General features: G+C 35.6%; 1 protein-coding gene across 16 annotated transcripts in view; it reads left to right on the plus strand.

Annotated features, from left to right (window-relative positions):
• The window catches only part of LOC138175870 (semaphorin-3A), a 666319-nt gene that overhangs the window by 433645 nt on the left and 220253 nt on the right, over positions 1-12421 (plus strand). For all 16 annotated transcript variants that reach the window (XM_069106486.1, XM_069106490.1, XM_069106487.1 and 13 more), the window contains one exon: positions 7670-7827. In XM_069106486.1, the coding sequence (XP_068962587.1) occupies positions 7670-7827 (158 nt within the window). The remainder of the gene's footprint in view (positions 1-7669; positions 7828-12421) is intronic.

The raw sequence follows: 12421 nt of genomic DNA on the forward strand, positions 1-12421 counted from the left end.
TTAAACTCATAAGCTCCAATATTAAGGCCTATACAATTCAATATAACTCTTAATCCATAAGTACTGGTTCTAGTGATTAGATACAATTCCTAAACAAAAATTAATAAATGTTACAGAATAAAGTGGGTTATCAATTTTCAACTTCATATTTATGTAGGAGTTGTCTCATATTCTCTTTAAATAATGTACTCATTTCCATTTCTGGACATCATGTTTTCTGTTACATTTTATGCTACCTCATACAAGTTGTGTATGCTTATGTTTCTTTACCTTTTGTAAACTTGTGTTTTGTATACATTCTGTAGGAATACAAATATAATTTAATTTCTCTCATTATGCTAATTTTTAAAAGAATCACATAGATTTTTTTATAGTTCCCTTTATATAATGAATAATTTTTTAAAAAATCATTTACTACTTTTTTCTACTGAATTTGCTTTTCTTGAAATTCACTTCAACAAAAATTTAAGTGCTTACTATGTACAAAACTAGGTGTTAGGTGGCAGGTGTAAAAGAAATAGGTGCCACCAATTGGTTACTTAAGCAGGATGCAATCTAACAGAAGTGGGGGGTGGTAACAGTATATGCACCAGCGAAGATACACATGAAATGTGCAAACTTCTTAGTCTCCATTTAAAACTCTCCACAAAAAAAAAAAAAAAAAACACACTTCAATGGCTAATCTTAATGTTTCTCCTACTCTTTCTTTTCTTTTTGAGGGGGGAAATCAAGGCAATTGGCGTTGTGATTTGCACAAGGTCACACAGTTAATTTTCAAATATCTGAGGCCAAATTTGAACTCAGGTTCTCCTGACTGCAGGGCCGGGAGTCCTATTCTTTCTTTTCAGGTATACTCCATTTTTTACTTCAGCTCCTTTTTAAGTGTGGAATTATATCTTTTCCTATGTGCCCTTTGAAATCTTTCTGTTTTTTTTCAAAATACAAATCCAGGGCTACTTCCCCCAGAAAGTCTTTCTTTTAATCACCTCATCCCTGCTAAAGTTGAAAACTGACTCTCCCTCCTTGTAAATCTCAAAGGACAACTTTCATACATTTTCCATTGTCTAGTCATGCATTTATTGTTCATTGCCTACTTTTAGACAATTAACTCCTTATGTGATGACCACATATAATTTATTTTTCTGTCTTTTAGAACTCTGTTGTGTATTGTATACACTAGGTGCTCAATAATGTTTATTAAATGTAGAATCAATTCTACTTTCAGGAAGATTGGAGAACTCTAGATTACCAATTGCATGATGAAAACACTAGCAAGAACTCCAATTGCAAATGATACTTTTGACTAAAACCCAAATGGAATCCAATTTATGATTGCCCAGGAATGTGAAGACTCACTGTATAGCTATAGGGCAGAACATCTGGATCAGAAAATAACCGGTGCATATTTGTATTTCACTGTATTCAGATACACCAAAGCCTGATGGAGCAGTGATTTGGTCTGATCTTTTTGAAAGTAATTTGGTTGTGGCAATACACATGGTCTGACGTAATTAAAGGGGTAAAATAGAAATTACATGTCTCTCATTCCTGAATAGTTATTTTCAGACAGTCTGGGCATCATCATTGATAAAAGGTAAATTTCAGTTAAGTAATCAAGACCAATAAAAACAGAACCTAAGCATCAACATCTAAAACTCAAAAGAAGACAGTTCACAGATAAAGCAGTTGAATGGCAAAACTTTTGGATATGTCCACATTCTGGAGAAGGACGTATAAGATTAAAATATGGGAGATAGAAAATTGAAGGCTTTCATCAGTGAGATCACTTAAAGAAGACTAATTCTAAGCACAGTGTTTTAGTCTGAGAAAGTTCTAAGAGAAACTAAGTTATTACTCACTATGAAGCCATGAGAGCCTCAACAAGACTTGTCTCTCGCTTTTTTTTTTCCCTTTAATGTTTTATGGATGTATTGCGTTTTTGCACTACAGACATTTACAGTTTACTCCCACTTTGGATGAGCTTTTGTAGCAAAATAAAACAGCCAAGTCAAACTAATAATACATGACCTAATCTGAGAGTACATGTAACATCTCAGATTTGTAGCACTCCCCTCTCTGTTCTTTATTTAATTAATAGGAAACTATTTCTCTACCCTTTCCCATCCCAGAAAAGAAAAACATTTTATTTTAATAAGCATGCATGGTCAAGCAAAACAAATATCTTCAGTGGGTGTATATAAAAGTATAAATGCTTAATTCTGCTCCCTAAATCTATGACCTCTTTCTAAAGGATAGTAGATTTCACTATCAATCCACTGGAATCATAAATGGTTGCTGTATTTATTATAGATTTTATGGCTTATGAAATGGTTGATTTTTACACTATTATTTTTTTTTTTACTTTTTTGGAAGGGGGAAGGCAGGAAAATTGAGGTTAAGTGACTTGCCCAAGGTCACATGGATAGTAAGTGTTAAGTGTCTGAGGCTAGATTTAAACTCGGGTCCTCCTAACTCCAGAGCCGGTACTTTATTCACTGTCACCTAGCTGCCCCTTTACACTATTATTGTATATGAATCATTCTAGTTTTGCTCATTTTATTCTTCATTGGTTTTACAAAAGTTCTCAAAAATGCTCATTCTTATAATATTGATGTTATAGTATAAATTATTCATCTGATTCTGCTTACTGCACCCTGCAGTTCTTATGTCATTTCATGTCTTTTTTGAAGTCAACCATTTCCTCATTTCTTACAGCACAATAGTACTCCATTACATTCATATACCAAAGTTATTTACCTATTCTTCAGTTTATGGACAACCCTTTAGTTTCTAGTTTTTTGCCTCCATAAAAAAATAACTATAAATGTTTTGTTTTACACATTAAAAAAACCTTTTTTTCCTTTTTCTCAGATCTCTTTCTGGTATAGATCTAGCAGTGATATAGAATTCTCTGTTTAGTAGCTTTTGTGTATAATTCAAGAATTGCTTTCCAGAAAGTTTATATTTATTCACAAATTCATCAGTGTACCTATTTTGCCACAGTCCTTCCAATATTTATTATTTTCTTTTTGTAATTTTCGCTACTATAGTGGTTGTGGAGTCAAACCTCTGAATTATTTTAATTTTCATTTCTCTAATTACTAGTGATTCAGTGCATTTTTTTTTACATGGCTATAGGTAGCTTAATTTCTTTGAGAATTAACTGTTCATATGTATAGAAAATTTATTAATTTGGGGTGGCTTAAACATAGTTTAAGATTTTGAATCAGTTGCTTATATATCTTAAAAATGAAAACTTTAGCAGGGAAACTTTCTGGAAAGTTTTTTCCCAGCTATGTAGTTCCCTTTAAATCTTAGCTTATTGGGTTTATTTGTGAAACATCTTTTTAAATCAATTTAATAAAATTATCAGCTGTATCTTCTTTAATAAACTTAATTTTATTCCTCTGTGAGAGCTATTTCTTGATTGCTTATGAACTTTCCTATCCGTAGATCAGACAGTTTATTTTTTTGATGTTTTTCTCAGTTTTTCTGATATGAAATTTTATTTCTAGTCCACATAGTAATTTGGAGTTTATATTTGTTCAAGAAATGAGGCATTGATCTCTAATTTCTTCTGCATTGCTGTCTTGTTTTTAAGCACTTTTTTGGGGAGTCAAACAGTGAATCTTTATCATAGTACCTGGGCTCATTGTGATTATTGAATACCAGGGTTCTGTTCCTAATTTGCTCATTGTAATTATTGAATACCAGGGTTCTATTCCTAATTTGTTCCACTATTTGATCTCCCTATTTTTTAACCAGTACTAAATTATTTTACTAATTATTGCTTTATTGTGGAGTTTGGGATCTGGCGCTACTAAGGTCCCATCATTCCCTTTTCTTTTAAATTTTTTTTTTCTCTTAAAATGCTTGTCCTTTTTCCCCCCTACATATAAAATTTCATTATCATTATTTTCTAGCTATATAAAGTAATCCTTTGGTAGTTGGATTGCTATGACATTGAAGAAATAAATTAATTTAGGTGGTATTGGTATTTTTTTATTATATTGCTTCATCCTACTCATGAACAATGGATGTTTTCCCAATTATCTAGGTCTAAATGTCTAAAAATAGTGGTTGGTAGTTGTATTTATATAGTTCTTTTGCTTATCTTGGAAAGCAAACTACCAAGTATTGAATACATTTATACAATGGATCTCAGAGGCAAAGAATGCAAAAAGTGAGAGAAGCTAGAGTTAGATTGAAAAGAATGATGGGAGGAAATTAAACAGAATTATAAACCAATGGAAAACAGCTGCAAACCAGAGTTTGTTTCATTTATTCTAAAGGAAAACAGTGAGTCTCTTTTGATTTCTGAAGTATTTAAGGGTTCATTAGTTTTACTTACACTAAAAATAGTTTCTGTCTTCAACAGGATTGTTATATTTAAAGAACCTAAACTTTTCTAGGTTGTCATAATGAACATGTCTTAGACATGGTGCTTTAAGGTTCACAGAGTGCTTTGCCCATATTTTATCCCTTTTGTAATCTTGTTTGACCCCCATGATTGCACTGTGAAATGGGATAATAGAAGTGTTATTATCCCAATGTTACAGGTGAAAAAATTGAAGTTTTCCCAAGGTTAAGTGGACTGTACCTAGCCATGTAATTCTTAAATGACCGACGGGGGATTTGAACCCAGGTCTCTCTTGATACCAAATCTAGTATGCTATCCAGTATCCCACAGTACCTCTCATGAAGCAAATTTCCATTCCTGCTTACTTTTACTGAACTAAATCTTTTCTTTTCTGTCTGAGTGTATATGAGCCCCTCTCATTGATCTTTTTTTTTTTTTTTTGGATCCATAACTATTTTTTATTCTCTTGGAGCAAGTTATCTGTTAAAACTAAATTAATCCTTAATTAAATTATAATCATTTACTCTATATAAAGTAGATCAGGTAATTGGAAAGTGAAGGGAAACAATGTATATACTATGCAAATTCCTGGGGAGAGAACTACTTAATTTCCCTTCAGAATGTTCTTCTGGAAAACAATAGTTTGCACATCCATGTAGCTTTTTCTACACAATGACCTTCTAAGGCAGATAATGAAAGTAACATTATCACCATTTTACACATGAAGAAACTGAAGCTCAGAGACTGTGACTACCCACAGTCACTTTGATAATAATGGGCAGTCTTTCTCTCCATTGTGTACTTTTTTACATAAATTTGCAGTCCAAAATGGAGCCAGATATCTCTCAATCTTAGCTATCTTCATAATATATGTAATGTAATGCCAAGCAGAGGCAACTTCCCAAGGTTCAGAATACCAGCATAGGTGCTCTCCATTTTATTCAGTGACCAACCAAGAACAGAGAAGATCAAAACATGACATCATTCCAAATACAGCATTTACTAAGTGTGATTAAATAATCTCCAAGGACTACCCCACCCCAGGACCTTCCAATCATTCAATCAATTACAAAGTCCCTGGTCTAAATACTACTCCACCCCTAGGCTGTACCTTCATTTAGTCCACCACAAAGCCCCTCTTCTCAAATGGAGATTAGTTTCCAAACATAAGTAAAATACATTCATTTGCTCAACCATAGAACACAAAAAGGTCAAAAGTTCCCCACCCCTGGATCACAATTGAATCTACCCCAGAGTTACATCAAGTTTAAGCCAGCACTTAATACCCAAATGGAGGTCTTTTCTTCATCTTGACAAGAGGCAAGTTCTCAGCAATCTTAGTTCCTGGGGAGACAAGGCCTTAGAAAGGCCACAAGATAAGTTGCCAGTCCCTTCATTAATTCATCCTCTGTCTGTAGAACAGTCCTAGAACCCCTGAAAACATTAGCAAAGCCCTGTCCCAGGATTTCTGTAAATATACAACAAGAAAATCCTTCTTCAGGGCTTCTGAACTAACAGAAAGGTTCCCAGACCCCTGCAATAACAGCACTGTCCTTCACCAGTGGACAGTATTCACTCTGTCTGCAGGACAGTCTCCAGACCCCTGCAACAACAGCACTGTCCTTCACCAGTGGACAGTATTCATTCTGTCTGCAGGACAGTCTCCAGACCCCTGCAACAACAGCACTGTCCTTCATCATTCACTCTCTGTCTGCAGGACAGTCTCAGGGCTTCTCAACCAAAAGCCAGGTTCCAGGACTTCTTCAACAACAGGACTGTCTTTCACCAGTGGACAAATCTGGCAAAACAACATCAAAACAGACAGACAAAGTACCAGCAAAACAGCCATGTCTCCTCAGTCCTTGGCAGCTCAGGGGGCAGGTCTCAAAAGTCCAGGGCAATTCAAAGTGGCCACCAGCAATTCTCTTAGTCTCTCTCTCTCCATGAGGTGCTGTTTCCAAAAAAAAAGTTTCTTCTGCCTCTCTCTTGTCTCTCCAAATCTACGTCACCAGCTCCTCCCAGTTCAGGACTTTCTTTTCACATCAACAAGTCCATCCCACAGGTGGGATTAACAAGCTCTGGGTTTTAACACAATCAGTTTGAAAACCAAGCCAATACAGGGGAATCTTTAATTGCCATTACTATCACAATATATTAGGTTTTAAAAGCAGAATATGTTCACATAAAGCAGAATACTATAGTGAAAAGAATGCTACATGTGAATTCAAAAGACCCATGTATTCCACTTACTCACTGTGGGACCCTTGAGTTAATCACCTGACTCTTCTAGGTCTCAGTTTCTTATCTGTGAAAGGAAAGATTTGGACTGTCATTCAATAAGTATTTTTTTAAACTCGTACTATATGCCAGGCACTGTCCTAAGCACTGAGGATACAAAGGAAAATAAAAGTCGTTTTCAAGAAAATTATGCTCTAACATTAGAAGTTACCGTCTATAAATCAGAACATTTAAGATAAATCCAAAGTAGAGAGAAATTAACTTTGGAGGGGGTGGCATTAACAGCTAAGGTGACATGGATGGGTATCTTGGAAGAAGTTGAATTTAAGAACTCCATCTAAAAGGAAGTCAGGTATTCTGAGAGTTGGAGGTGGGGAGAGAAAGACAAAGAGACAGAGACTGATAGATAGAGGGACAGAGAAAACATTCTAGGCAAAGGCAATAGAAAATAGGCTATTGTGTACAAGTAATGAGGAGGCCTTCGATTGGCCTGTATTGTAGAGTGAATGGAAAAGAGGAATGTGTAAGAAGTTTAGAAAGGTAGAAAGGAGTCAAATTTTTAAAAGCTTAAAAAGACAAAGGATTCTATATTTGAGCTTCAAGTAATAGAAAGCCACTAGAGGATATGAGTGAGTGTGTGTGTGTGTGTGTGTGTGTGTACGCGTGTGAAAGTTTTGAGAGGAGAAGTGGGGAAAAGGAGCAGAGAAGGGGGGAAGAAGGGGAATGAAAAAGCAAGATATGTTATGGTCAGACCTTCACTACAGGAAAAATAATTTTGGCAGCTGAATTGCTTCAATAGCCTTCTCACTGGTCTCCAACCCAGATTTATATATACTTAGACTCTTTCCTACTATTTTAGGAGTCTATAACAATAGAATTATTAAGTTTAAATGTATAGCTACTATTGTAATGAAATATAAGAGGTTGTTTCCTTTATTATGCGTAAACTCACACAAAGTACCCAGGTTCAGATAATTACAGAATGCAGTGTCTATATTTTAGCATGTGTTATAGGCTGTTTCTTCTTTTAGGTCATCAAACTAACACAAACGTCTGTTTGTTACTTTGCAGAAATGTTGGAATCCAATAATGTTATCACTTTCAATGGCTTGGCAAACAGTTCCAGCTATCATACTTTCCTTTTGGATGAGGAACGGAGTAGGCTATATGTTGGAGCAAAAGATCACATATTTTCATTCAACCTGGTTAATATCAAGGATTTTCAAAAGGTATTTTCATTCTAATATATGTATTAGAGTATTTAAACAATTAGAGTAACTAAGATGGAATAATAGAAATTTTCTATTATAATTTTGGAAAATGTCAAGTTTGAGTTAATCTTATGTGGCAATTTGATATCATAATATCATGGAATTTAAGAGTTAGAAGGGATTCAAGGTAATCTAGACCAACCCATTCCCCAAAGGAGTCCCTTCTATAATATGCCTGACATTTGATTGTCCATCCTTTGCTTGAAGACTGCCAAAAGAGGGGAACCCTTAACTTCCCAAAGTATCCCATTATATTTTTGAGAGCTGTTATGGTTAGAAAGTTGTTTTTTTCCTTGACATCGTATGAAGTTGCCTCTTCCCATTCTGACTTCTATTCATTTATTCTAATGCATATATGTTTGTATGTATATATATTTTTTGTTGTTCTGTTGTGTCTGACTCTGTGACTCCATTATGGGAATTTCCTCGCAAAGATAATATAGTGGTTTGCTATTTCCTCCTCTAGTTCACTTCACAGATAAGGAACTGAGGCAGAGGTAAGTGACTTGTCCAAGGTCATACAACTAGCAAGTGTTTGAGGCCAGATTTGAACTCTTGAAGATGAGTCTTCCAGATTCCAAACCCAGTGTTCTAGCCAGTCTACCACTCAGCTGCCGTGTGTGTGTGTGTGTGTGTGTGTGTGTACACATTCATATGATACATTATAGCTATTTTATGGTATAAATTTTTACTGTCATACTTGAAGAACCAATTAAAGGTTCAGATGTTCTACTATACATGGCTACGTTAATATGACATGAAAACATCTGAATGAAAAATGAAGACTCCATTTTTGTCATGTAGAGCCCATCAGCATTGCCATTTGATGGCACATTTGTTGTATATCATGTGATCCACTCCACTTTCATGACTTATATTTTGGTAGACCAGTATAGAATTGATACAGTAGGGGGAAATAATACTATGAAGTGAATGAATGAGATCTGCTTTAAGCTAACAGTTCTATAATGGTCAATATTTCCAGCTTTAGTTCTCTGAAACATAAAAGTGTCTTCTAGAAAGCCTCACAAAAAAAGGTCATATTCCAGTACATTTCTGAGAGTGCAAACAACTCTGTGTTTGAATGTGTGGGTGTTGATTTTGCTTTTTTCTTAACTCTTGAGTGCTTTAAAATGGTGTGCCTCAGCTCCTCATAAACCATAAAAGATTGAATACTAATAAAATGGTGACAGATTGGTAAAAGCTTTTTACTCTTGATGGAGAACATTACTTTCGGTAAAAGTTGCATAGTTAAATTCAAAACCAATGTACATTCTCAGAGAGGAAGATATTCCAACAAAGACATTTACTTTTTCATTTGCAAAGAGCTTCCTCAAATGTTAATATACTGATTAGGTTCATAAAATGTGATTTATTACAGATCAGCATGCAAAAATTGTAGTGTTTAATTTTTTTTTTTTTGTAGTTAAGTGCTTTGAAAGACATAACAAATAATGTTCAGGATATTTTTCCCCTGACCTTTCTTTCTGACTCTAAGCCTCCTCAGATGATAGAAATAAGTATCTTGTGTCTTCTATTATGAAAGAAAACCAGCTTATTCATTTGTAAACAGAATCAAATGGATTAACACTTTAAAAAAAATTTCTTGGAGGAAACAAATGCAACACATTTTGTGTATTAATCCCCAAAAGTAATTGAAATTTTATCAGTTAAGTCTGTAAGAATTAAGAAAATTGTCCTGCAACAATTTAAATAACTATCTAGTGTTGGCAGATTATGCCTTATAACACATTTTTTAAAATTGAATTTTATGCCCTACCCTGTTTTTAAAAGACAATTAGCTTTAAATCAGCACTTGATCTTCTTTAGTTTTTCATTTCTTGTGCTTAAATAATTTCCTAGGTGGTATAGTAACTAAGGGTGCTGAATTTTGAGTCGGGAAAGTCTGAGTTCAAATTCCACATCAGACCCTTTACTCCTGGTTTTGTGAACCATGAGGAAATCATTCAACTTTGCTAAGGTTCTATTTTGAATAATTTTACTAATATTTCTTACCAGATTTTATGCTGATCATGCACTTTTGATTACAGGGCATAAAATAGAAATTATTTAAGATTATCCAACTGTTTTTATTTTTGTTTTTTCTCTTTTATACTATATACTCTATGGTTAAGTTAGAGACTTTTCATTACTAATTCAACCTTTAGAGCAAGATGAGATTACTCTGAGATGATAGTCAAGCATTTCTCAGAGGCTTATGGGACAGTCTAGATAAGGGGTGGGGAACCTGCCACCTCGAGGCCACATTTGAACCTCTAGGTCTTCAAGGATGGCTCTGACTGAATCCAAACTTCACCCGACAAACCCCCTGTTCTGTGAAGTTCGGATTCAGTGAAAGGTCTGCACTTCAGAAGTTTGGATTCAATCAAAGAACCCCACTTGAGGACTTAAAGGGTCACATGTGATTTCCAGGCCGCAGGTTCTCCACCCCTGGTCTAGACATTTTTAGTTAAGTATTCTTGTGGGGCATATGGGAAGAGAAGGGATGAAAACAGCAATAGTAACTTCCTTTCTTGAAACACTGTGCCTGTTGTCATGAAATTGGAAAGACTTTTCTAGATGGAGTTGGCCTAAAGATGATCCTTTTATGTTATGACCAAAATTAATGGAAATCTTATCCTTTGTTGGCTTAAGTATCTAGTAATAGTCAAAGCACTGTTGTATTCTTAATAAGGCTTCTTGGGATTCACAAGCTTTGGCTAGACTGAAGTCAGGTTAAAGGAAAGGAATTGCTAGATAATTAACATATCTATACTATACTAATAACCACCCTTCTAGAACATTCTCCCATCAAGATTTTCCTAGTTTATTCCTTTGTACTTATCTCCTTCTCCTTTGTATCATAGTAATGTGTATTTGTCCTTTTATTCACCTTATTTCAAGCCTCCCAGAGAGTAGAATTTGTGCCCTAACTATCTTCCCAACCTCAGAAATAGAGCTAAGATACTTCAGTTCATTAATTCTAAAAACTTTCATTGTATGCCTATTACTGACAGGTGCTGTAGGGATAAAAGTCAGTCATTAAACATTTAAGTGCCTACTATGTGCCAGACACTATGCTAAGCCCTATATAAAGAGGCAGACAGTCCTTTGCCTTCAAGGAGCTCAGATGACAAAAATATCATAGTTCCTCTTAAGGAGTTGAAAGTCTGGAAAGAGAGATAAGAAATATACTCAGCTAGATCTGAGTTCTTACACTCAGAAGAACTCCCACTGCCCTCCCCCTCGCCCTCCCCCATTGTCTCCAACTGCTACACCAGCTCTTTTCTCTCATGGATTTAAACTAGTTGCCACTTTAAGGTTTCTCATGAGTGATAGTATCACTGCCCATTCTGTTAACAGTGGCTCTAGAATATTAAAAGCTGTGTTTGTAAGAGACACTGACCCTCAGCTATATATCCTTTTATTTTGGGATGTCCCTAGCATCTAATCTGATGGTTGGTATGACCCTGAAAGACAGGGACATGGAGGATAAAGCACAGCGCCATAAAGGTATTATCACCATGAAGTTCCCTATTCAATGAATTACTGTCATCAATTAGCATAAGATGGGAGGAGATCTGGCACCATATTTTCTAAAGTGAGCACTGCTGTAGAAAATCACCCTTTGTTACTCACAGAAGCCACCCTCCGAAAAGACCTCTAAAGCCAATAGGGAGAGGGAAAATCATGTATATGCCCATATAATGTTCAAGACTTTCAGTACTCTAGCCATGGATGTTGCTATTCAGACTGTGTTCTCCCTGGTATCTATGGTGGGACCATTGACATTATGATGGTATGATCCACACTGTGCCTGTATATGAAGGTTATTCCCATCTCCATAATATCCCTCTTGGAATCTTCCTAGTTTTGGCCTAAGGTACTAACTCATAAAGTTCCTAAGAGAAACTACAGCTTCCCTGACACAATAGAATGGCAAATTGTGTGTGATTTTAAGGAGCAGTTGTTTTGCTCCTGTCCTCGATTTTGAGCAGAATCTGACCACTGCCATTTAGTTCTTCCCTAGAAAACAGCTACAAAGGATGGCTAGGTGGCTTAGTGAATAGAGTACTGGTGTTGGAGTCAGGAGGACCTGAGTTCAAATCCAGCCTCAGACACTTGACACACTTACTAGCTGTGTGACCATGGGCAAGTCACTTAACCCTAATTGCTTTGCCTTCCCTCCACCCCCCAAAAAAACCCCAAACAAACAAACAAACAAAAAAGAGCTACAAGCTTCTTGAGGGTCAGGGCATGGCCATTATCAGTAAGAGGTTCAAAAATTCTCTTCCATCTTTCTTGGGTATAGAATTTTGTGGTTTCCACTTTCAACTTAATTATGAAATTTGATGTTGACATCCATAAGGATCTGTGTGCCAAAAACATAGTGTTTGGTGATATTGACAGGATGCAGAAGAAGATGCATTGTGCTAGCCCCAGCACAATAAAAATTAAGAACATTGCCCAGCTTTAGCAAAAGTACTGTCTTCTGGAAGATACAGAGGTGTATTGAATCCATGTCCATTGTTAAGGGCTGTCAAAAGGATCC

This window comes from Petaurus breviceps, unplaced genomic scaffold (assembly GCF_028583685.1).
Source record: "Petaurus breviceps papuanus isolate PSGF00001 unplaced genomic scaffold, PetGlider_PUasm1.0 79, whole genome shotgun sequence".
In the NCBI taxonomy this organism is placed as follows: Eukaryota; Metazoa; Chordata; class Mammalia; order Diprotodontia; family Petauridae; genus Petaurus; species Petaurus breviceps.